This window comes from Scyliorhinus torazame, chromosome 14 (assembly GCF_047496885.1).
Source record: "Scyliorhinus torazame isolate Kashiwa2021f chromosome 14, sScyTor2.1, whole genome shotgun sequence".
NCBI classification, from domain to species: domain Eukaryota; kingdom Metazoa; phylum Chordata; class Chondrichthyes; order Carcharhiniformes; family Scyliorhinidae; genus Scyliorhinus; species Scyliorhinus torazame.
The window spans coordinates 91032802-91058207 of record NC_092720.1 but is presented as its reverse complement, the minus strand read 5'-3'; the positions used below and the strand labels follow the sequence as shown (position 1 = coordinate 91058207).

The window sequence follows — 25406 nt, the reverse complement described above, 5'->3', positions numbered from 1 at the left end:
GCATTGCTGTGCCATCCTGCTCTACCCGCTGCCCTTGAGATGCGCTGGTGTGAGGAGGAGGGGATTCAGAAGAACTGGAGACTGCCATAGTCTCCTTGGTGGCAGTCCCTGGGTTGGTCTCCTGTGCTTTCTTCCTCCTGACAGTGACCGTAGAGCCCTGGGGGACTCCATGGGACGGAGGCGAAGCTGGCGTGAGCTCCAGAAGCCTCCGAGTCATCTGGCTCTGCCAGTCCTGGAGGTTCCCATTGTCTGCACCATGGTGTCAATGCCCTCAGCGATGCTCCACATCACGCTCTGAAGTGCTTTGGCAATGTCCACCTGTGTCTGGAACAAGTCCCTCATCGACTGGGAAATGATGTTAAGGCTCTCAGCCATGATCGTCACAGATTGATCCATGCCTTGGACACCACCACTTAAAGTGCGGACGTCTTGCTGCATGTTTTCCACTGCAATCACCACTCTAGCAGTGTTGGTCTCAGTGCCGGCACCATCGACTGTGCCTGAATGCTTTGGGACTCCTCCAATTGGCCTTGGAGTTGCTGGAATGTCGCTGACACCACCTCCTGAATCTCACGGCTGTGTCCTATCATCTGCATCAGTTCAGGAAGAACACGGTTCAAAGGCTCGACATCTGGCTGGGACCCAGCTGTGTCCTGGGATGCAGCAGACCACCGACTGCCGTCTCCCTTGGGTGGGCCTGCCTCCACCTGATGTGCAACCATAATTGTGTGTTGCTCACCAGATAGTGCCCTGAAGCCAGTCAGTTAATGTCACCCACCGATGTGTGTGTCTCTGCACTGGTGGAAGGTGCGGGTGATAACTGTGGGGGGGTTCTCCATGGAACTCTCCTCCGAGGTATTCTCTTGGGTGGGAGGTGGTGGTGGTGAAGGGGGGGGGGGGGGGCGGATATAGGATCAGAAGGCATAGAATCGCTGTGGGTAGAGTTAAGGAATCGCAAAGGTAAAATGGCCCTGATGGGAATTATGTACAGGCCCCCCCTAGCAGTAGTCAGGATGTGGACAAGAAAATAAATCAGGAGATAGAAAAGGCATGTTAAAAAGGCAATATTACAATAATTATGGGAGACTTCAATGTGCAGGTGGACTGGGAAAATCAGGTTGGTAGTGGATCCCAAAAATAGGAATTTGTGGAATGTCTAAGAGATGGTTTTTTCGAGCTGCTTGTGACAGAGCCTACTAGGGAACAGGCAATTCTGGATTTGGTGATGTGTAATGAGGCAGACTTGATTAGGGAACTTAAGGTGAAGGAACCCTTAGGGAGCAGTGACCACAATATGATAGAATATACCCTGCAGTTTGAGAGGGAGAAGCTGCAATCAGATGTAACGGTATTACAATTAAATAAGGGTAACTACAAAGACATGAGGGAGGAGCTGGCCAGAGTTGATTGGAAAAGGAGCCTAGCAGGGAAGACAGTGTAACAGCAATGGCAAGGGTTTTCAGGGGTTATTAGGGAGGCACAACAGAAATTCATCCCAAGGATTTGGGGCAGCACGGTAGCATTGTGGATAGCACAATTGCTTCACAGCTCCAGGGTCCAAGGTTCAATTCCGGCTTGGGTCACTGTCTGTGCGGAGTCTGCACATCCTCCCAGTGTGTGCGTGGGTTTCCTCCGGGTGCTCCGGTTTCCTCCCACAGTCCAAAGATGTGCAGGTTAGGTGGATTGGCCATGATAAATTGCCCTTAAAGTCCAAAATTGCCCTTAGTGTTGGGTGGGGTTACTGTGTTATGGGGATAGGTTGGAGGTGTTGACCTTGGTAGGGTGCTCTTTCCAAGAGCTGGTGCAGACTCGATGGGCTGAATGGCCTCCTTCGGCACTGTAAATTCTATGATAATCTATGAAACATGCTAAGGGAGGACAAGGCATCCATGGCTGACGAGGGATGTCAAGGACAGCATAAAAGCTAAAGAAAAAGCATACAAAGTGGTGAGGATTAGTGGGAAGCTAGAGGATTGCACAACTAAAAAAGCAATAAGGGGGGAGAAGATGAAGTATGAGTGCAAGCTAGCTAGTAATATAAAGGAAGATAGGAAGAGTTTTTTAAATATATAAAAAGGTAAGAGAGGCAAAAATAGACATTGGACCACTGGAAAATGTGCCTGGAGAAATAATAATAGGAAACAAAGAAATGGCAGACAAACTGAATAGTTACTTTGCATCAGTCTTCACGGTGGAAGACACCAGTGGGATGCCAGAGCTCCAGGAGAACCAGGGGGCAGAGGTGAGTGCAGTGACCATTACTAAGAAGGTTCTGGGCATACTGAAAGGTCTGAAGGTGGATAAGTCACCTGGACCGGATGGACTACACCCCAGGGTCCTAAAAGAGATAGCGGAGGAAATTGTGGAGGCATTGGTGATGATCTTTCAGGAATCACTGGAGGCAGGAAGGGTCCCAGAAGACTGGAAAGTGGCTAATGTAACACCCCTGTTTAGGAAGGGAGGGAGGCAGAAAACGGGAAATTATAGGCCGGTTAGCCTGACTTCGGTCATTGGTAAGATTTTAGAGTCTGCATTATTAAAGATGAGATCGCAAAGTATTTGGAAGTGCATGGTAAAATAGGACCGAGTCAGCACGGCTTTGTCAAAGGGAGGTCATGTCTGACAAATCTGTTAGAGTTCTTTGATGAGGTAACAAGAAAGTTAGACAAAGGAGAACCAGTAGATTTATTTAGATTTCCAGAAGGCCTTTGACAATGTGCCACAGAGGAGACTATTAAATAAGTTAAAAGCCCATGGTGTTAAGGGTAAGATCCTGGCATGGATAGAGGATTGGCTGACTGGCAGAGAGTGGGGATAAAGGGGTCTTTTTCAGGATGGCAGTCGGTGACTAGTGGTGTGCCTCAGGAGTCTGTGCTGGGACCACAACTTTTCACAATCTACATTAATGATCTGGAAGAAGGAACTGAAGGCACTGTTGCTAAGTTTGCAGATGATACAAAGATCTGTAGAGGGACAGGTAGTATTGAGGAAGCAAAGGAGCTGCAGAAGGAGTTGGACAAGCTAGGAGAGTGGGCAATGAAGTGGCAAATGCTTAGGAAATCAGAAGCACAAAGGGCCTTGGGCGTCCTTGCTCACAATTCTCTTAAGGTTAATGTGCAGGTTCAGTCGGCAGCAAGAAGGCAAAATGCAATGTTAGCATTTATGTCAAGAGGGCTAGAATACAAGATCTGGGATGTACCTCTGAGGTTGTATAAGGCTCTGGGTCAGACCCCATTTGGAGTGTTGTGAGCAGTTTTGGGCCCCATATCTAAGGAAGGATGTGCTGGCCTTGGAAAAGGTCCAGAGGAGGTTCACAAGAATGATCCCTGGAATGAAGAACTTGTCGTATGAGGAACGTTTGAGGACTCTGGGTCTGTACTCATTGGCGTTTTGAAGAATATGGGGGGATCTTATTGAAAGTTTCAGGATACTGCGGGACCTGGATACAGTGGACGTGGCGAGGATGTTTCCACATATAGGAAAACCTAGAACCAGAGGATACCATCTCAGACTAAAGGGACGATCCTTTAAAACTGAGACGAGGAGGAATTTCTTCAGCCAGAGGGTGGTGCATCTGCGGAACTCTTTACCGCAGAAGACTGTGGAGGCCAAATCATTGAGTGTCCTTAAGACAGAGTTAGATAGGTTCTTGATTAATAAGGGGATTAGGGGTTATGGGGAGAAGGCAGGAGAATGGGGATGAGAAAATGTCAGCCATGATTGAATGGCGGAGCAGACTCGATGGACCGAGTGGCCTAATTCTGCTCCTAGGCCTTATGGTCGGGTGGGGGGGGTGGGGGGTAGATGGTCCACCCTCATCAGATGGAGACCCTGCAAGACAATGGACATGTGGTCAGTGAGAGGAAGAATAATTCTGTGGGACATCAACAACTCACTTGAGACAGATCATCTGTGTGAAGGGTCAATGGATTCTCCCTCTGTGTTGCAGGCCAACCTCACTGTCGGTCTCTGCTCTCTCCTCGGGAAACCCTGTGATCTCCAGGGCCCGATCCTCATAGGGGGTGAAGACTCTCTGGGATTCTGCCCCCTATCTTCACTCTGCCCCTCTTATTATGGGCTATATTCTCCTGCGGGGACAAAGAGTGGACATTATGAGCCACACATTTGATAGGTCAGGGGCGGGTCTATAGCAGGTGGCGTGTGTGGGCGCCGCACTTAGACATGAAGGGGTTGCGTGGTGGGTGCCGGGGGTTCTGAGGAACAAGTTTGAAGATTTGATGGGGGGGGGGGTGCAACATGTCAACCAGTTGACTGGGGGAGGGGGGGGGGGTTGGGAATTTGAGGGGTGGCACGCGCAACTGATGCCAGGAGAGAGGTGGTAACTTACTCTTGCAGCTCAGTGGAGGTCATCCGTCTTCTTCCGACATTGGACTGTGGTCCTCCTGGTCATGCTGCCCATACTCACTGCTGCTGCCACTGCCTCCCAAGCGGCATTGCTGACTCTGATGCTGGTTCACCAACCCCCTATGTGAACAGGGTGCCCGCCTCTCATCCACTGAGTCGAGAAGCCTGGTCAGGTCGGCTCAAGACCGTACTACCAAGTTTACCACCAACACGTCACCTGTTCCACCAGAGGCCCAAACATCCTGGACCACCGCTACACAAATATTAAACATGCCTACCGTTCTATCGCCCGCCCACACTTTGGCAAATCTGATCACAAGGCTGTGCTCCTGCTCCCGGCTTATAAGCAAAAACTGAAGTGGGAGAATTTGTCAAAGAAAGTCGTGCATTGTTTGTCTGAGCAATCGGATGATCTCCTACGGGACTGCTTAGAGTCAGTGGACTGGTCAGTATTTAAAAACTCTGCGACCAGCCTGAACAAGTGCGCCACTAAAGTAATTGACTTTATTAGAAAGTGTTGTAGCCACCTAAATTGGCCAACTCCCAATTTAAAATGGCGAACGGCAAAGGCTGATGGGAAAGTCAGCCAACATAGACAGAAACCAGCAGCTGCAGGTTTGCTGTGTATTTACCTCTGCAAAGGCCAGACAACATCGATACCAGTGACCATCAGCATAACAAAGTAGCAGCCATCTGCATACTGATGAGCAATCCCCGGGAACAATAAGTAACATTTTGGACACACAAAGCAAAGCCAGACTCCGCGGCGCCAGCAGGAGCCAACACAAAGGAGGTGAACGAGCACCTCAAGACCGCCCATCGATCAGGGAAGCGCTCCAGTATTGGGAGAAATCGAACCAAGTGATTGGGACAAAGTCTAATCACTTGGGACCAGGTACAGGGTCCGCCCCGAAAGGCGGGAAGCCCCTGGGGACTATAACAGTTAAGTCCCAAGCTCTCTTCACCTCTGCGTCCTGCCCGGGTCACCCAGCAACACGAACCAACATTGACTGTGACCGGTGCAGTGACCCCCGAACAAAATAAGTCTTAATTCAACGCTCGCTACGAGATAGGCGCTCCTAGCTACCAATCCGTACCAACTTCGAATCCCGCAGACTCAGAACCCGAACGAAAGGCCATTTGTTCCCCTGACCTGGTGGGCCAGTCCGAAGTTAAGTATAGGCCTGTTAGTTGTAGAATTAGCTTAGATGTAGAATTTGTGCATGAGTAGCGATTACGGTGTATAATAAATGTGCTTTGATTTGAATCTTACTAATCGGTGTACTGGGTTATTTGATCATTACTCGGACTTGAACTTCGTGGCGGTATCATAAAGATACCTGGCGACTCAAGAGCAAAGGTAATAAAACAGAGCAATTGAACCAAGGAGAAAGTTAGCAACAGTGTGTAGAAGACTGTGCCAAAGAAACAAATCCGCGTGTTTCCCAACTGGAAACCCTGGATGAACAGGGGTATCCACTGCTTGCTGAAGTCTAGGTCTGAGGCGTTCAAGTCAGGCGACCCTGACCTATAGAAGAAAGTCAGATATGATCTAAAGAAATCCATCAAAGTTGCCAAAAGACAGTACCGGACTAAGCTCGAGTCCCAGGCTAGTCACACAGACCCCCGCCGTCTATGGCAAGGTCTGCAAGACATAACTGGCTACAAATTGAAGGCATGTAAAATCGCCGGCCCCAATGCACTCCTCCCTGATGAGCTCAACGCATACTATGCACGCTTTGAGCAAGAGGTCAGCGAGAGCGAGCCTTCCACCCCAGAAGCCTCGGGTGAACTTGTATTGCAGACGTCAGAGCAGCCTTCTCGAAGGTCAACCCACAGAAAGCCACTGGCCTGGATGGGGTACCCGGATGAGCACTCGGGTCTTGCGCGGATTGGCTGGCGGGGGTATACGCAGAATCTTCAACCTCTCTTTACAATGATCTGAGGTCCCTATCTGCTTCAAGAAGACGACCATCATCCCTGTACCAAAAAAAGCCAAGCAGCGTGCCTTAATGACTATCGTCTAGTGGCTCTGACATCCATCATCATGAAGTGCTTCGAAGGGTTAGTCATAGCACGAATCAACTCCAGCCTCCCGGACTGCCTTGATGCACTACAGTTCGCATACCGCTGCAACAGGTCCACAGCAGACGCCATCTCCATGGCCCTGCACTCTACCATGGAACACCTAGATAACAAAGACACCCATGTCAGACTCCTATTTATCGACTACAGCTCAGTCTTCAACACCATCATTCCTACGAAACTCATCTCCAAACTCCGTGGCTTTGGCCTCGGCTCCTCCCTCTGCGACTAGATCCTGAACTTTCTAACCCACAGGCCACAATCAGTAAGGCAACAACACCTCCTCCACGATCATCCTCAACACAGGTACCCCAAAAGGCTGTGTCCTCAGCCCCCTCCTTATACACGTATGGCTGTGTGGCCAAATTCCCCTCCAACTCGATTTTCAAATTTGCTCATGACACCACCGTAGTGGGTCGGATTTCAAACAATGATGAAACACAGTACAGGAATGAGATAGAAAATCTGGTGAACTTGTGCGACAACAATAATCTCTCCCTCAATGTCAACAAAAGGAAGGAGATTGTCATCGACTTAAGGAAGCGTAGTGGCGAACATGCCCCTGTCTACATCAATGGGAACGAAGTAGAAAGGTTCGAGAGCTTCAAGTTTTTACGTGTACAGATCACCAACAACCTGTCCTGGTCCCCCCATGCTGACACTATAGTTAAGAAAGCCCACCAACGACTCTGCTTTCTCAGAAGAGTAAGGAAATTTGGCATGTCAACTACGACTCTCACCAACTTCTACAGATGCAACATAGAAAGCATTCTTTCTGGTTGTATCACAGCTTGGTATGGAGCCTGCTCTGCCCAAGACCGCAGGAAACTACAAAAGATCGTGAATGTAGCCCAGTCTATCACGCAAACCAGCCTCCCATCCATTAACTCTATCTATAAGTGCCGCTGCCTCGGAAAGGCAGCCAGTATAATTAAGGACCCCACGCACCCCGGACATACTCTCTTCCACCTTCTTCCGTCAGGAAAAAGATACCAAAGTTTGAGGTCACGTACCAACCGACTCAAGAACAGCTTCTTCCCTGCTGCCATCAGACTTTTGAATGGACCTACCTTGTATTAAGTTGATCTTTTCTCTACACCTTGTTATAACTGTAACATTATATTCTGCAGGCTCTCCTTCCTTCCCTATGTACGGTATACATTGTTTGTACAGCATGCAAGAAACAATACTTTTCACTGTACACTAATACATGTGACAATAATAAATCAAATCAAATCATTGCCAAAGCGAGGAGCAGATCTGTGCGCTGCTATGCTTGTGTGTCGACTGGAGTGAGTGGTTAGGGAGCATATAAAGAAGCCGCCCCTTGTTAGCGGTGAGCAGCTGATGCGCAAGTTGAGTGAATCAGACAGCGAGGGAGCCAGGAATGGAATGATTCACATGGGCACTCATTTTTTGGCACCAAGCCTGCGATCTTGCCAGCATGGCCAATGCAAAACACCCTGCCAAACTTTGGACATTTTTCTGTTGAATGCGCCCTTAGTCTCAAAATGGGAGAATTCCGCCCAAAGTTCCAAAAAAGAAGTAAATGGATTTGGGAGCTGACAACACTTTCATGGAATCTGGAGAAGAAGGGAGGTTGGAGATGGGGGGAAGTAGTTTGTATGGATTAAGGGCTGTTCTTTTTTTGCGAAGTGGTGTGCTGATGGCAGATTTGAAAGAGAGAGGAACAATATCCAAGGAAGAAAAACTAATAATAGCAGCGGATACACGAGCCAGGAAGGGAAGTTAGGAGGCCAGCAGATTAATGGGATTAGTGATGAGAGAGTAGGAGGTGGGTTTTACCAACAAGGTGAGCTTAGGAAGGCCCGAGTGGAATTGGGAGAAAAACTAGAGAAAGATGCAAATTCATGATTAGACAAATTTTCATTGAACTACCTACCAATTTTGATGATTTTTTGTTCTTTCCCAAATCTACGCACTGAGGTAATGTACAGATCTCGATTTTTGTCAATGATGGCAATTTTTCTTTCACTGGGTGAGCCAAATTGATCCAGTGCAACCTCCATCACTTCTATCTGTAACAATCAGTACAGATTACCAGATATAATAATAAGCTATGAACTTTCAATTATTCAAATACATTGGCATTTGTGAGCAGGATGCTTTGTTCTGTTAATTTGAAATTAGTACGAAATATGATGCAATAAGACTCACTGCCAAATATGCCTCTGGTTTAATGAGTAAAGTAGTTGACTGTTGATCATGCATGTGCACATTCTGCAACATGCAAAAGGAGTCGGCCAAGTCAGGAGTGAATGAGCCCACACCTTATCCTGCACTGGGAAAAATTGGGGGTACCAGGAATGGGTGAGAGAATTTTGGACTTGGGTCCCATCCGCCATTTCTAAAGGTCTGTGGACTCTCCCTGACTCTAAATATCCAGCCTCATGTAATTTTTTCAAGAGCAGCAGGAATGTCCCAGCAAATATTCCTTTGTGAAGCATCATCACCAAAATAAAACTGCTCCATCATCTCACTGCTATTTTTTGGGTCTAACTGAATGCAAATTGGTTGCCTTGTGTGTCTTCAGAACTAGGGAATTAAATAATGGGCCCTTGTGCTTCTCCTCTTTCCGGGTCCCTTATTGTCTACAGTGCACTGTTCAATAGTTACTCGTGAAATGCTGTGGAACAATGGGTGAGATTTTCCAGCCCCCTCCGCGGTGTGTTTTCTGGCGGCACACGTGGCTTGTCATCTTCCTGTCCTGATGTCTGCAGCATTTCGCATGGTTTTCCTGTCCCGCCGTCAGGGAACCCTACGCAGGTGGATGCCTTCCGTGGGACTGGAAGATCTCGTTGGTGGGAAAGGCCAGAAAATCCTGTCCAAGGATTCTGAGAGACTTGATAAGACACTAAATAAACAAAAGCCATTCTATACAAATTTCACTCTAACCAATAATGAGTGTTGGTCGTTCCGAGAAACTGGAATACCTTCCATTCTGTTGGATAATGCTAATTACTCCAACTGTATCTTTTTACTGCCTTATTCCCAGGGCTATTTAAAATTCTGAGATTCTGTCAAAAAGAATTGTAGTTATTTCTTGCCGCACTTCTCTTGCCGTTTCATTTTTGACTTGACTGCTTCTATTTCCTTTGCAGTTTCAGTATCTTAGGACCAAATCCTAACTGTATGGGACGAATTCTTGTTGAACCACATTTGGCATCCATCATGCATATTATTAAACTACAATTTATAACTCAATTATAACTGTCTGACTGGCATGTACTAATGATGCCTTGGCTAAAATACAACTTTCTATAGATTTTCCAAAATATGTGCAAATGGGTACAATCTTATCCAAAATTGGCCATTTACACAGAATAAGAGAAAACTATACAGGATAATAAATGGTAGTGAATATGAAGACAGCAATTCAACCAAATATTTCTGCTGATGTAAGAATGAGCATCAATGAAATCATGACATTAAAGTACAACTCCTTTACATTTCCCATGGACTCCAGTGAGCCATTTTATCAGAATAATCTTAAATTAACTTCTTTGTGTATAAGTTAATTGATGTGTGCCTGGAGATCTTAACATCCAACATAATGCACACCAGGCACATATTTAATGCTGAAGTGTGCCACCTGCCATATTAGTAAAGGCTTCAGTTTAGGTGTGCAGAAGCCATGTCAAAAACAGGCGCAAGGCTCTTTGCATGAACAATGAGGGAATCGAATGGCTATTTGAGACCTTCCTCTGAATTTTAAAAATCATATACGGTGTTTGTGTACCTGTTGAAATGTGTTTTATTCCAACCCAACATTTAACAAGTAATAGTTTAACACTTTGGAGGTTCTGGAGCACGAAGAGATGCCCCAATATATCCCCCAGAGAATACATCAGCAAGGCTTTGCAACTAACCAGCGCAAACTTTATGAATCACATGAGAGCACGGTTTAGGAATATTAGTTTGAATAACAAAAACAGTCAAATAAAGTACAACATCATAAAGAGAACAGGAAGAAAAGATCATGAAAACAGCACAAATTTTCGACCTGTTTTTATGCAACCACTAGAGCGCAGCAGATAAGCTATCTTGTCTGTAAGAGATCGAGTTACTCTTTCCATAAATGAAATAACTTGTCCTATTGTCGAACTCTTAGCTTCAGGCTGAAAATGTGTAAAAGGTTGGTCTTTGCCAATCCTTAGACATGTTGGCCTCAAAGGTCTGAAAAAGCTGGCCTTTAGATTTGATCTCCAGCCAGATGTAAATCTTTCCAATGTTGGGTCTACCTCGAAAATGCTAAATTAAAAATTAAGTGATTAGAGAATGATGACTAACTTTCAAAATTTTCTCTATCTACTTCTGTCCTTTGTTTAAACAGTGAGTGCTGATGACAAGCAGAAGTAGTCTGGAGGAGTCACTGAGTTCACAGTGCAAGGCAGTTGTAGGGATAAACCCATTAGCCCAGAATGGTTTAGTGATGTGTCATTTCAGTCTTTAATTTGTAAATTCAGCTCACACTGATGAGATTGTATTCTCATGCCAATTCTCCTGCCAATGCTCCTAACCACTGTTTAAATAAATATATGCTTTAAAGAAGAAAATGGGTAGACGAAAATATGGCCAACTTTTCTTAAAGTTCCTTTAGTTTTACAATAAAAGTATTGACAGTGAGACTTTCTCCTCTTTAAATTCATGAGACAATTTTATATCACTTTTAATTAGAGAACTATGATTTAGTATGGATACAGGTGTGCGATCGAAGTTGCGGCTCTAGGATCGGGCTACTCAGCCATGCAAGAACCCACAGTACCCATGCCCAGAAACATGGAGTTTCTTAGGTGAACAATCATACTCGTTAGCGAGTGATTGCCGAAGAAGAAACACAGTAATTTTCTTTCTTGCCAATGTAGCCTACACCAGTACTATCCAGAGGGTGATATTGGGTCCAGTGGTCCTCTGGTTCTTGCCAAAGTGACTGGGTGTGAAGAAACCTGGACTGATTTCTCCTCCCTAACTCAAAAGTACTTTGGCCAACTGTATTTGTGGCTGTCCTGCTAAACTAATTACCATAGCCAATATACTATAGGGTAAGCAGAATTATTTTGTTTTTAGTTTAGGCATATGTTTTCATGTTCACTTTAGTAGGCTTAAGTTAATAGTACGGTAATAAATCTATTCCCAATGCTTGTGTATTTTTCTTACTGCAATATGATTTTCAGTGTCACATCGCATGAATTGAAATAAAGAATAATAACCAGTCCAGGGGAACAGATATTTCACTAGACCGATCAGCAGTTGGAAGGATAGTACCTTGACCAGGATTATTTAATCAAATGTTCCCTAATACCCAATCAGTATAAATCCACTCTATTAGCATCAATCAAAAAATACCTTTAATTCATTGGTCTTGATCTGATTTTTATAAACACGTGTTGGTTTACAATTGCTGCTGTTATCTTCTTGTTTTGATGTTTATTTGAGTTGTCCAGGAATAATTGTTTGCCATTTCTGACAACTTCACCTCACTTTTTTTGTGGGGTATTTTAATGGGGAAATCCGGTGGCAATCACTTCCATGTGGTCTTGCTGCCTGATTAACATTTGTCCTACACTGTTAACACCTTGAAAATGGCAAGGGAATTCACGCCCTATATCCATTGCATAGATTTTAGAATTATAACAGAAAGGTAGTTTGGAATCCTTGGGCTGGATTCTCCCACCTCACCCGCCGCAAAAACGCCACGGGCAAACCGTGCACAATGGAGAACGCCATTGACCTCGGGTGGGATTCTCTGGGCGTCGGGCGGACGCGGCCTGGGAATCCCGCCTCGTTTAAAAAAAATGAATAGGTGACATGAAATGTTCCCCGCTGGGGTGTAATGAATGGAATATTCCTGTTTGAGGATCCAAATTCTTTGGGATCACTTTCTTTCTGTTCAACCAGCCTACTTGCATAGTACCAGGTCTTGAAAAATCAATCGCGACAATTAGTTTTATATAATTAAGAAGTTGGGAAATCACATGCTGAAAGAGGAACATATGATTGTCCATTCACCTCCATGCCTGTTGGCACCAAGCTCTTGTTATATGATTGATTAGGAAAGTACTGCTGCTCAATGTAATTTTTAAAATACTGAAAGCTAGTGTATATTCTAGAAAACTATTCATGCCATGAACAACTGGACATATAATGCAGCATGATAAATAGATATCGGAATCTAACTTCAGTCTCCTAAGCCGATCATGTCAGACCCAGGACTGATCCTTGTTTTATTTCCTTGGTCAAATTTGTCCTGCTACAAGGTGGTAGTTAACAAGAGTTGGGATTTTGAGGTTGTAATGGAAGAACATCTGGAGCCAATGAGACAAGCAAATGTTCGTAGGGATTTCCATAAACAGGCAAGGGATTGAATCCATGGAAGTGAAGCAACTACTCAGAAGAAATGTACCAAGGGAAAAAAACACTGAACTCTAAGCATGAGATTGAGCACTCACTCCAGAGACTTGAGCATAAAATATAAGTTGACAATGCGGTGCTGTATTGAGAAAATGCTGCTATTTGGATAATTATTAAATCAAATCCCTCCTAAGTAGGTGTAAAAAATCCCATGGAAATATTTGAAGGGCTGAGGTATTCTTCAGGCATGTGGCCAATATGTATCCTTCAACTAACACCTAAAAGCAGGTTTTCTGGTTTGTAATGCATTGCTGCTTGTAGAACCTGGTTGTGCAAAAATTAATTCACCTGTTTCCTACATTACAACAATGACTACAAGTGAGTAATTGGCTGTAAAATGTTTGGAGATGTTCTGAGGTCACGAAAGGGGATCTATAAATGCAGGTCTTTCTTTCTTCTATTGAGACTGTGGAACTGAACTGTATTCCTATGGGCTCCTTAATTTGAAGATCTAGCTGACAAGGTTCTGGCAGAAGAGTCCAAACAATCTGACAAGTTTTGCTGATTACCGACATCATAAATATACAAGACCTGAAATAAATCAGGATTCAGCAGCTTTCTAAATGATAACTTAGCACATTTAATGCACAATTAAATACTCCATTCTGGCTTCTAACTGACTATCCTACTGGTTCTTTCCTGTCATTCTGATGCAAACTAACATGTTAACATTAAAGTTTCAAATTTTGCATTTTGAAACTGAACAAAATTACTATCTCCTATGTCTTTAGACGATGAATTTATGCAAATGTAGTACAGTTCTATTGCCAATTATGTAATCTGAAACCTAGAAAATTATTGTGCCATCAAATCTTTACAAAGCATTAGTTTACCGAATAAGTAAGCACTGCATACGCTTAACACAATTTGCCGCTCATTGAAAAAATTGGGACTATGCTGCCTGTTACGACCCCTTCGGGAGCCACGGACTACTCTCCACCCGGTTCCCTGTAATTACCTCCAATATGAACTCACCTGGTAATTAGGGGTGCGGTTTCCACTTAACAAGAGGGAACCTCACTATATAAAAACCCCGACCTGGGTGCTGGTCAAGGAGGGTGGCCCTTCAGGGAGAGGAGTTGTTAGGAGAGTATATTGCGTAAACCTAAATAAACTGTAGTTCATTTTATCGTACTATGCGTTCCTGTGTCTCTTTCATTGGATTCTAAACTGTCTCAATTAACAATTCTATCAAAAAACACACCAAAAGGACTGGATAAAAGGTGGTGAGATCTATTTTTTCATTTAAAATACTTATAATTTTATTTAGTTGGTGTAATAGTAGTCAAAACTCAGGAACCTATGGGTTATTCAGAAGGGAGGGAAGCAGGGTTTTCAACAAATGAACAGGGGTTTAGAGTTGTGACGACTAGTCTTAAGGTGAACAACAGGAAAGGAGGTGTATGACAATGCTTTTTATTTGCTAGAGGCCTGCAACTACGTAACTGCAGACAATTGGTTACATAAATAGTTGTGGTTTAACATATTTAAATCAGCAGTTAACATGGCAAATATTACATGAAAGTATTAATGATGCAGAGGAATTAAGATTTGTGAGCAGCAGGATATGCCATATGCAAGATTACTAATAATATATAGACCATAACTTTTATTATGCATAGCACACACTCCCAAATTGATTCCATCAGGAAGAATTTGACACATGCCCAGCTTCTGCCCCAAGTTTCGCCACTTGGCATCTGAAACCTTATTGCCAATTAAAATACCCCCTTGGATCTCATCAGTGAACCAAACTCCATATCCGCTTCTCTCTCTGGTGATACTGCCTCATCCATGTCACCATACACAGTTGGCCACCACAGTGCTGCTAAACTCCATGATCTACACCCCAATTCTGCCATAGTCCAGATCCATTCTGCATGCTACCAAACCAAGGAACAGCTGGTAACATCACCACACCCCATTCCAAAATACAGATCGTCAATGCGTAGGACCTTGACCACAGCTACTAAAAAGCAGGAGTGATCTACGTGTACCTAAATCAAACCTATATGATGTATGAATTTTCCCACATTATTTAATAAACATGGAATTTATTCAGTCACTGTAAATCAGTGGTCCTGTTGTCCTGATGCAAATTAGCAAGTAACCATATGGTTATAAAGTAACGCATCTTCCAACTCACCACCAGCAACAGTCCAACTTGCTAACCCCTTGATAATGCTTATTGTGAATCACCAAAGTCCTAACTTTTGATGGACGCAGCATATGAGGAAGGTTTTATTGATGTGTGAAACTTGTAGGAAATATGCACGTCATAGAGGATATTTAATTTAGTAAATATGGCATTCTATATGGTCAGTTATGACTTGTATTATTTTAGTACAGTGTTTTTCAGATTTTTTTTCCCAGGACCCACTTTGCCAACTGGCTGATCTCTGGGACCCATGCCAACTGACATTCGTACCCCATGCCAGTCTAACTTTGCAACCCACGCCACGTTCGCTTACCTTTAATGCGAAAGGGAAGCCTGCTTGGTCCGCACGGTCTCACTCCAATCAGATTCACAGGAGGAGAGGGCAACGTGCATATCAGGTGCAGACTTTCGCCAGTTTCTTTGTGCCGTCTTCATCTTTGTAAGGGCAATAGCAACAAAATGCTTGTTTTACTCAGCATTGCATACTCTTGGAAGATGCTACTCCAGAATGCTGACAGCCTCATGCTTTCGGCATATTTTTAATGTGCTATCACAGGTCAGGTACAACAGCGTAGTCTTTTCATTTGGAGTCAGATCTAAGTTAATAACTGATTCTGGGGTCTCAACCTCATGAATTTTTCTGCTACCACTCTCTTACGTGGTAATAAATAAAATAAACATGTTATTATGGCAAATATGGGTAATTGGATAAAATCAATTGAATCAGATCAATTTTGTATTCTTGCGGGACGCAGGATTTACCAATCTTGGAGCGAAATTAGTTTAAAAATAATCTTTATTATCACAAGTAGGCTTACATTAACATTGCAATGAAATTACTGTGAAAAGCACCTAATCGCCTGTTTAGGTACTCAGGTGAAGAATTCAGAATGTCGAATTCACCTAACAGCGCATCTTTCAGGACTTGTGGGAGGAAACCGGAGCACCGGGAGGAAACCCATGCAGATACATGGAGAACGTGCAGACTCTGTACAGACAGTGACCCAAGCCGCAAATCGAACCTGGGACCCTGGTGCTGTGAAGCAACAGTGCTAACCACTGCGCTACTGTGCTGAATGTAACCTGGACATTTTGCCGAGAGTTAGATTTTAAATGAACTTTTTGGTTTAAGTCAATGAGAGGAATATATTGTTGAATTAATAGAGGTTTCATGAATTAAATGAGCATTAGAGAGAATTGGGTGAAATAAATTGAGCTGGGGTACTGAAATATGTGGGAGGTCTTATGGCACAGTGGGTAGCGCCCATGCCTCTGAGCCAGAAGCTCCGGGTTCGAGTACTACCCTAGGACAAGCTGACCATGGAAAGTGCATTTATAACACAGCCCAACAGGTTAAATATCAACCTGCAAAATCTTTCCAATACACGCTGATGGCGGGTGATAAGAATGGGAGAGACTCCTGGTCAGCCATGCTTGATGTGGAGTGGTGACCCTCAAGCTATATACCCCCGGTGACAGGCTAGCCTTATGCAGTACTGGGTGCTGGAAGAGAAACAACAAATGAAATATGCACTGGTCTTATAAAGTGAAGAACCATAGCATTAATTCATAATCAAGTTGACAATGATGTGTGTTTTCCAAAATTAATTTAATAAAAACAGTCTTCTCAGAAGTGGGAAAAGGAAGAAAAACTCATATTAACTTACACTTAAAACAGGAAACAGTGATGTGAGGAAATTCCCTTTTCAGAAGCCTGACATAACTGAAGGGTGGCAAACAACTAAGATTGTCAAATGCTAAAGTGGTTGCACTGGGAGCCAACCACTGTGATGGTGGGAGGTAGGTACAGGAGTGGAGTGTGGTAGACAGGCTGACAGGTTCAGTGGCCAAAGTGAGGGTACAAGGTGATTATGCCAGACGTTGGGACCGATATGAGAGAAAGGCAGAGAGCAACGATCAAAACCAGTCTGAGGCAGAAGTCATCAGCCAAGGCAGCATGCGGGTAATCAAGTACAGCCTTTAAGGTTAGAAGTTTAGGGGTGCTGGCACACATGCTTAGAAATTGAGCTTTCTTTAAACATCGTCATAATATGCCAATGTCAGGCAGATGGAGGTAATAAAGACAGATATAGGGCAAGGAACTAACACTGTGCTATAACACGCATGAGATCTATGGGGTGATGTGGAGATGCCGGCGTTGGACTGGGGTGAGCACAGTACGAAGTCTTACAACACCAGGTTAAAGTCCAACAGGTTTGTTTCGATGTCACTAGCTTTCGGAGCGCTGCTCCTTCCTCAGGTGAATGCAGAGGTCTGTTCCAGAAACACATATATAGACAAATTCAAAGATGCCAAACAATGCTAGGAATGCGAGCATTAGCAGGTGATTAAATCTTTACAGATCCAGAGATGGGGTAACCCCAGGTTAAAGAGGTGTAAATTGTATCAAGCCAGGACAGTTGGTAGGATTTTGCAGGCCAGATGGTGGAGGATGAATGTAATGCGACATGAATCCCAGGTCCCAGTTGAGGCCGCACTCATGTGTGCGGAACTTGGCTATAAGTTTCTGCTCGGCGATTCTGCGTTGTCGCGGGTCCTGAAGGCCGCCTTGGAGAACGCTTACCCGGTGATCAGAGGCTGAATGCCCTTGACTGCTGAAGTGTTCCCCGACTGGAAGGGAACATTCCTGCCTGGTGATTCTACTGTGACACCGGGGGTGGCTTGGTTGCTGCTAGTGGTGATGCCAAGTTTCTCAAGCTTTCTGTTCTTGGTATGCATATAGGTGGCATAGTATTGTTGTCTCATCTGTTTGGCAGTGTCATGAGTGCGGCCTCAACCGGACCTGGGATTCATGTCGCATTACATTCATCCCCCACCATCTGGCCTGCAAAATCCTACCAACTGTCCTGGCTTGATACAATTCACACCTCTTTAACCTGGGGTTACCCCATCTCTGGATCTGTAAAGATCTAATCACCTGCTAATGCTCGCATTCCTAGCATTGTTTGGCATCTTTGAATTTGTCTATATGTGTTTCTGGAACAGACCTCTGCATTCACCTGAGGAAGGAGCAGCGCTCCGAAAGCTAGTGACATCGAAACAAACCTGTTGGACTTTAACCTGGTGTTGTAAGAGATCTATGGGGTTAGAGCAATTAGTCTCCCCGTGAGCCTCGTTGAGTACCAGCTCCCCTCCTGATGGGCGGGGAGCCCATGGACAAGGTAATAAACTTTGATAGAAAAATTGGCCATACTTAGAACTGACACTCCGACTCAACTGAAGAGCATTGTACATATTATTACTTAGTAATAATAAAACTAATTTCTCTTTATCCACTCGCATCGGACTGGTGTGTGGTCACTAAAGAGTGGGTGGCCAAATCAGGAGCTGCGGCAGTGGCCAAGCACAGACATTCATGTTCTACTGCGTAATGGAGAAAAAAAAAGGAAATATAACATAAAATACTTGAAAATAAAGTTGGAGAGGAGGATTGGCACTACCGAACTTGGGCGATTACTATTGGGCCGCCAATGTGGCAATGATACGTAAATGGATGATGGAGGGTGAGGGAGCGGCGTGGGAAAGACTGGAGAGAAAGTCCTATAAAGGGACGAGTTTAGAGGCGCTGGTGACGGCGCCGCTACCGATCTCACCTAAAACGTTTACCACGAACCCGGTGGTGGCGGCAACATTGAATATCTGGGGACAGTGGAGGCGACAGAGAGGGGTGCGGGGAGCCCTGGTGGGGTCCCCAATCAGGAACAACCATAGGTTCGCCCCAGGAAGAATGGATGGAGGATTTCAGAGCTGGTTCCAGTTGGGAATTAGGAGGGTGGGAGATTTATTTATAGATGGGACTTTTGCGAGCTTGGGAGCATTGGAGGAAAAGTATAAGTTGCCCCGGGGAAATTTCTTGAGCTATATGCAGGTGAGGGCATTTACTAGACAACAGGTGAGGGAATTTCCGTTGCTCCCGACACAGGGGATACAGGACAGGGTGCTTTCAGGGGTGTGGGTCGGAGAGGGCAAGGTGTCAGAGATTTACCGAGAGATGAGGGAAGAGGGGGAGGAGTCGGTGGGTGAACTAAAAGGAAAGTGGGAAGAAGAACTAGGGGAGGAGATAGAGGAGGGTATGTGGGCTGATGCCCTAAGCAGGGTAAATTCCTCTTCCTCATGCGCCAGGCTTAGCCTGATTCAATTTAAGGTGCTACATAGAGCACACATAACGGGAGCAAGATTGAGCAGGTTCTTTGGAGTGGAGGACAAATGTGGGAGGTGTGGCGGGAGCCCGGCAAACCACGCACATATGTTTTGGGCATGCCCGGCACTGGAAAGGTATTGGAAGGGAGTGACGGGAGTGATTTCGCGGGTGGTGAAGGCCCGGGTCAAACCAGGCTGGGGGTTAGCTCTATTTGGAGTTGCGGAAGAGCCGGGAGTGCAGGAGGCGAAAGAGGCCGACGTTGTGGCCTTTGCGTCCCTAGTAGCCCGGCGCAGGATCCTACTCATGTGGAAGGAGGCGAAACCCCCCGGACTGGAGGCCTGGGTAAACGATATGGCGGGGTTCATTAAACTGGAGCAGATAAAGTTTGCCCTGAGAGGATCGGCTCAAGGGTTCACCAGGCGGTGGCAGCCATTTCTCGACTACCTAGGGGAACGTTAGAGGGAAGACAGATGACCAGCAGCAGCAACCCAGGGGGAGGGAGGGGGGGGGGGCGCGGGGGAGGGGGGGGGTTTAGTTTAGGTCAAAGATAAAGGGGTTTTGTTACTTGTGGATTGTTTAAAATTTCTGTATTGTTATTGTTGCGTTTGCTTTGTAAGAGGGGAAAAATTGTTGTTTGGGAAAAAATTTTCAATAAAACATTTATAAAAAAAAAGAAAATAAAGTTGGAAATTCAAGTACACGAGGAGAAAATCAACACAAATTAATATGGCGGCAGAGCTGGAAATAAAATCAGATATTTGCTCCACAAGACATTCAGTGGTTAGATTGTATTACAGTGTGACATGTGTACAGAGGTGAAAGCAATGATTTTCATAGAATCCCTACAGTGCAGAAGGAGACATTCGGCCCATCAAGTCTGCCGCGATCCTTGGAAAGAGCACCCTACCTAGGCCCACACCCCATCCCTATTCTCGTAACCCAGTAACCCCACATAATTGTTAGATATATTCAAGAGAGAGCTGGATGTGGCCCATGCGGCTAAAGCGATGAAGGGCTATGGAGAGAAAGTGGGAGTGGGATACTGAACTTGCATGGTCAGTCATGATCATACTGAATGGTGGTGCAGGCTTGAAGGGCCAAATGGCCTACTCCTGCACCTATTTTTGATGTTCTTAATCTTTTGGACACTAAGTTAGCATGGCCTATCCACCTAACCTGCACATCTTTGGACTTGGGGAGGAAACGCACGGAGAAAGAACGTACAAACTCCACACAGACATTCACCCAAGGCCATAATTGAACCCAGGTCCCTAGTACTGTGATGCAGCAGAGCTAACCACTGTGCCACCCAAATAGTGCCATCAATAGTGAATGAAATGCTGCCAACCACTCATCATAGGTCCCTATTTTAGGTTGCCCCATTGTACATTTTTTTTTAAACAAACAATTTTATTGAGGTATTTTTTGGCATTGTAAACAGTTACGCATAACAGAAATGTGCAAACATCAATATAAAACCAATACTTCAATCAAACCATACACCTGCACATGCCCGCTCCTCTCCCATAAACACTACCCGCCTACGTATCCCTCCTACTCTACTCTAATCTCGCCCTCCCCCCCTCTTCCTCCCCCCCCTCTTCCTCTCCCCCCTCCCCCCCTCTTGCTCTCCCCTCCCCCCCCAAAAACCCCTGCTGACGTTCACTCTCCCGCGAAGAAGTCGATGAATGGTTGCCACCCTAGGGCGAACCCCAGTACAGATCCCCTCAAGACGAACTTAATTTTTTCCATACCCAGAAAACTTAATATGTCTGAAAGCCATAGTTCGGTCTTCGGGGGTTTTGAGCCCCTCCATGCCAGCCGTATTCGCCGCCGGGCTATTAGGGAAGCAAAGGCCAGAACATCTGCCTCTTTCTCCCCTTGGACTCCCGGGTCTTCTGAAACCCCGAAAATTGCCACCCCATGACTCATCACCACCCTTGTTTTCAGCACCCGGGACATGACCCCCGCAAATCCCTCCCAGTACCCTCTAAGCTTAGGACATGCCCAAAACATGCACTGGTCCTCCCGCGCATCTAGTGCACTTGTCCTCTACCCCAAAGAAATTGCTCATCCGAGCTACCGTCATGTGGGCCCGGTGAATGACCTTAAATTGAATCAGGCTGAGCCTGGCACATGCTGCGGTTGAGTTTACCCTACTCAGAGCTTCCGCCCACAGCCCGTCCTCCATCTCCCCGCCAAGCTCCTCCTCCCATTTGAGTTTCAGTTCCTCCGTCTTGGACTCTTCCCCCTTCATGAGCACCTTGTAGATATCCGAGACTCTACCCTCTCCTCCTCCTCCTCTAGAGACTATTCTGTCCTAGATCCCTATTGGCGGGAGGCGTGGGAAGGATGGGACCTGTCTGCGTACAAAATCCCACATCTGTAAGTACCTAAAGTCATTTTCCCTTACCAGCCCAAATTTCTCCTCCAAGCCCCCCAAACTCGCAAAGCTCCCCTCCAGGAACATATCGCCCACCCTCCCACCCCCGCCATGTTCAAAACCCTCCATCCATGTTCTCGGGGACAAATCGATGGTTATCTCATATTGGAGCCCAGACAGATACACCCACCTCCCCTACATGCCTCCTCCACTGGCCCCATATCTGCAGGGCCGCCCCCACTACCGGGTTGGTGGAGTACCTGGCCGGCGACAGCGGTAGGGGAGCCGTGACCAGGGCTGCCAAACTGGTGCCCCTGCACGAAGCCGCCTCCACTCGCTCCCAGATAGACCCCGTACCCACCATCCATTTCCTTATCATGGCTATGTTAGCCGCCCAGTCGTAATTGATCAGACTCGGCAATGCCAGACCCCCTCACTGTGGCTCCTTTCAAGCATCGCCTTCTTCACCCGCAGGGATTTTCCCACCCAGACAAAGCTTATGATGATTTTGTCAGTCCTTTTGAAGAAGGACCGTGGGATAAAGATCAGGAGGCACTGGAAGATGAACAGAAATCTGGGGAAGATTGTCATCTTTACAGTCTGCACCCTCCCCGCCAGTGACAGCGGGAGTGCATCCCATCTCCGAAAGTCCCTCTTCATTTGTTCCACCACTCTAGTCAAATTTAACTTGTGCAACCTGCCCCAGTCTCGTGCGACCTGTATCCCCAAGTACTGGAAACTTTCCTCCACCAGCCTTAATGGCAGCTCCCTCACTCTATTCTCCTGGCCCCTTGCCTGCACCACAAACATCTCACTCTTGGCCATATTTAATTTGTACCCTGAAAACAGGCCGAACTTCCTCAATGCTTCCAGTATATTTTCCATCCGGCCAGTGGGTCCGACACGTACAGGAGCAGGTCGTTCGCATAGAGAGAGACCCTATGTTCCAGCTCCCCCCACCCCAGTCATTTCCCCAGTCATTTCCTTCCACCCATTTGCAGCTCTCAACACAATCGCCAACGGCTCTATGGCCAGCGCGAACAGCAATGGGGAGAGTGGGCACCCCTGTCTGGTCCCGCGATGTAGTCGGAAATAATCTGACAATATCCTGTTCGTCCTAACGCTAGCTTTTGGGGCCTGGTACAATAGTCTGACCCAATTAACCAGTCCCTCCCCGAACCCAAACCGTCCAATCACCTCCCACAAATAGCCCCACTCCACCCGGTCAAAGGCCTTCTCAGCGTCCATTGCCACCACTACCTCCACCTCCTTGCCCGTCGGGGGCATCATGATCACATTAAGCAATCTTCTCAAGTTAGCTGTCAGCTGCCTGCCTTTCACAAACCTTGTCTGATCGTCCCCAATCACCTCCGGTACGCAGTCCTCAATTCTTTTTTTAAAAAATATATATATTTATTAAAGTTTTTTAACACAATTTTTCTCCATTACAAACAACAACCCCCCCGCCCCCGCAACACAAAAAAAACCGAGAAATCGCGCAGAGCAAGATACATACATGGCAAAATGATATATTTACACAGCTTTGTACACTGGCCCTACGGTCCAGGAATCTCCCAGTTTCCCGGTGGCAGGAGGTACTCCCGGATGCTCTCCACTCCATCCGGTCGCTGCTGTGTACCACCACTAACCAAACGCCTCATGAGCGCCTCCTTGTCTTCCCCAGGAAGTCCTCCTCCGGAACGTCACTGCCGACCTGGCTGGCGGCCCCAGGACCCATCTTGCTCCGGAAACATTTGCGGGCGCACAAATCGGACCCGTTGGTCGAGAGGGTTCACCTTCTCCACGCGAACCCGCATTACGCCTACGTGGCGTACCCCGACGGCCGACAGGACACGGTCTCCCTGCGGGACCTGGTGCCCGCCGGCAAAACACACACCCCCCTGACACCGATCATCCTCTCCCTACCACCGGCGCACCCCGCGACCGCCCCCTTCCCGGGAGGATCGGTCCTCCTCCCGTGTCCGCCCAGGAGTGAAACAGGAACGAACACCGAAACGCTCCCGGAGACGACAACGCCTGAACAAGCACCTGCACCACCACCGGGGCTGAGGCGATCGATGGGGAAGACCAGACCGCCCGCTCGACTCGTGGCATCCGCGTGACACCAAGAATGTTGTTGGATTGTAACAAAAAAAAAAAATTTTTTTCTCTTACTAATATTGTAAATAGTTTCACAAACTTTGTACATAGCCCAGTGTAGGGCTAAAACTGTAGTAACATGTCCGAAATGTTCCTCCCAGGACCAGCCTTGTAAACCCCTACCACCATGCGAACCACCACCCCGCCGGGTTCCTTTTAACAAGGGGTGAATGTGGTGGTATGTATTAGGGGTCATGTGGGACTGTGAAGCCGTGATGCTATTGGCTGACAGATCCCGGGTCCTGGTTGGCTGCTGACTCCTGGCTCCGCCCTGAAGGCGGAGTATAAGAACCCGAGCTTATCCCCGCCGCTTCATTCTGTTGCTGAACTGCTGGGGACAAGACTCGCTTAATAAAGTCTCAATCGACTTCATCACTTCTCGTCTCTCTCGTAAGTCATTGTGCGCTACAACCAGCACCACTCTTCTCCCCTCCAGCTTGCCCCTTACCATAAGGAATCTGCCCCCACCGTCTGAGACTACGTCCTCCGTCTCAAACTGAACCCGCTTATTGATCATAATTGCTACCCCCCTGGACTTAGAATCCAAGTCAGAGTGGAAGACCTGGCTGATCCAGCCCTTCCTTAGCCTAGTCTGGTCAGACACTTTCAGATATGTCTCCTGCAACATAATTACGTCCGCCTTCAGAGCCCGCAAATGCGCGAACACACGTGCCCTTTTAACTGGCCCATTTAGTCCTGACATTCCAGGTGATCAGCCTGGTTGGGGGTCACAAACCCCCCCACCCCCCCCCCTGCCGGTCAGCCATAACCTTTCTTGGGCCCGCCCCCAGCCCATGCGCCACGCCATTTTTGGCTCGCCTCTTGGCCAGCTCCACCCCCGACCTCCTTTCCATTACCTACTTCAGACCCCCCCCCCTCCCCGCTCCTAGCAACATCCCCCAATAACCCCACCCCTGCCATCCACTGGCTGTATTCTCTCTCTCTCTTCCCCCCCCCCCCCCCCCCCCACCACCAAACCTGACTCCCTTGACCAGCCAATCTGCTAGCCCGGTGACTCATCACTCCGGCGCCCCCTTGTATCACTCCCATTGTTTCCCTGACCTCATCTCCCCACTCCCCAGCACACCATCCTTTAAAGCAGTAAACATAGATCAGCAGTCCAGGCACAGTAGGTGTCCCTTCAACCAGTAATTCTCGGACCCTAGTTTGCGTCCGTGGGTCCTTTTTTCGAGACCAGCCCCTGATCCCTCACAAAGTCCATCGTTTCTTCGGGCTCGGAGAAGTAGTGGTGTTGGCCCTGATGCGTAACCCAAAGACGGGCCGGGAAGAGCAGACCAAACGTCACGTGCTTTTTGAACAACACCTCCTTAACTTGTTTAAAGGCTGCTCGCCGCCTGGCCACCTCCTGGCTTAGGTCCTGGTAAATGGGAAGGACACTGTTATTCCACGTGCTGCTCTTAGTGCTCTTTGCCCACTGCAGCACCCGCTCCTTCTCCACAAACCTGTGGAACCTAATCACCATCGGACGGGGGGGTAACCCCCGGACGCACCTGTCTCGCCTGTACTCTGTGTGCCCCCTCCAGTTGCGGCGGTCGCAGAAAGGCTTCAGCCCCCATCAGCTGCATTAACAGGTCCGCCACGAACGCTGTGGCATCAGCTCCCTCCGCCCACTCCGGGAGGCCGATGATCCTCAGATTTTG

The 25406-nt window shown here is 46.8% G+C and overlaps 1 protein-coding gene across 6 annotated transcripts in view; it reads right to left on the bottom strand.

Moving 5' to 3' along the window:
- Positions 1–25406, bottom strand: part of ift80 (intraflagellar transport 80 homolog (Chlamydomonas)) — a 398557-nt gene that overhangs the window by 70989 nt on the left and 302162 nt on the right. For all 6 annotated transcript variants that reach the window (XM_072474470.1, XM_072474472.1, XM_072474473.1 and 3 more), the window contains one exon: positions 8354–8489. In XM_072474470.1, the coding sequence (XP_072330571.1) occupies positions 8354–8489 (136 nt within the window). The remainder of the gene's footprint in view (positions 1–8353; positions 8490–25406) is intronic.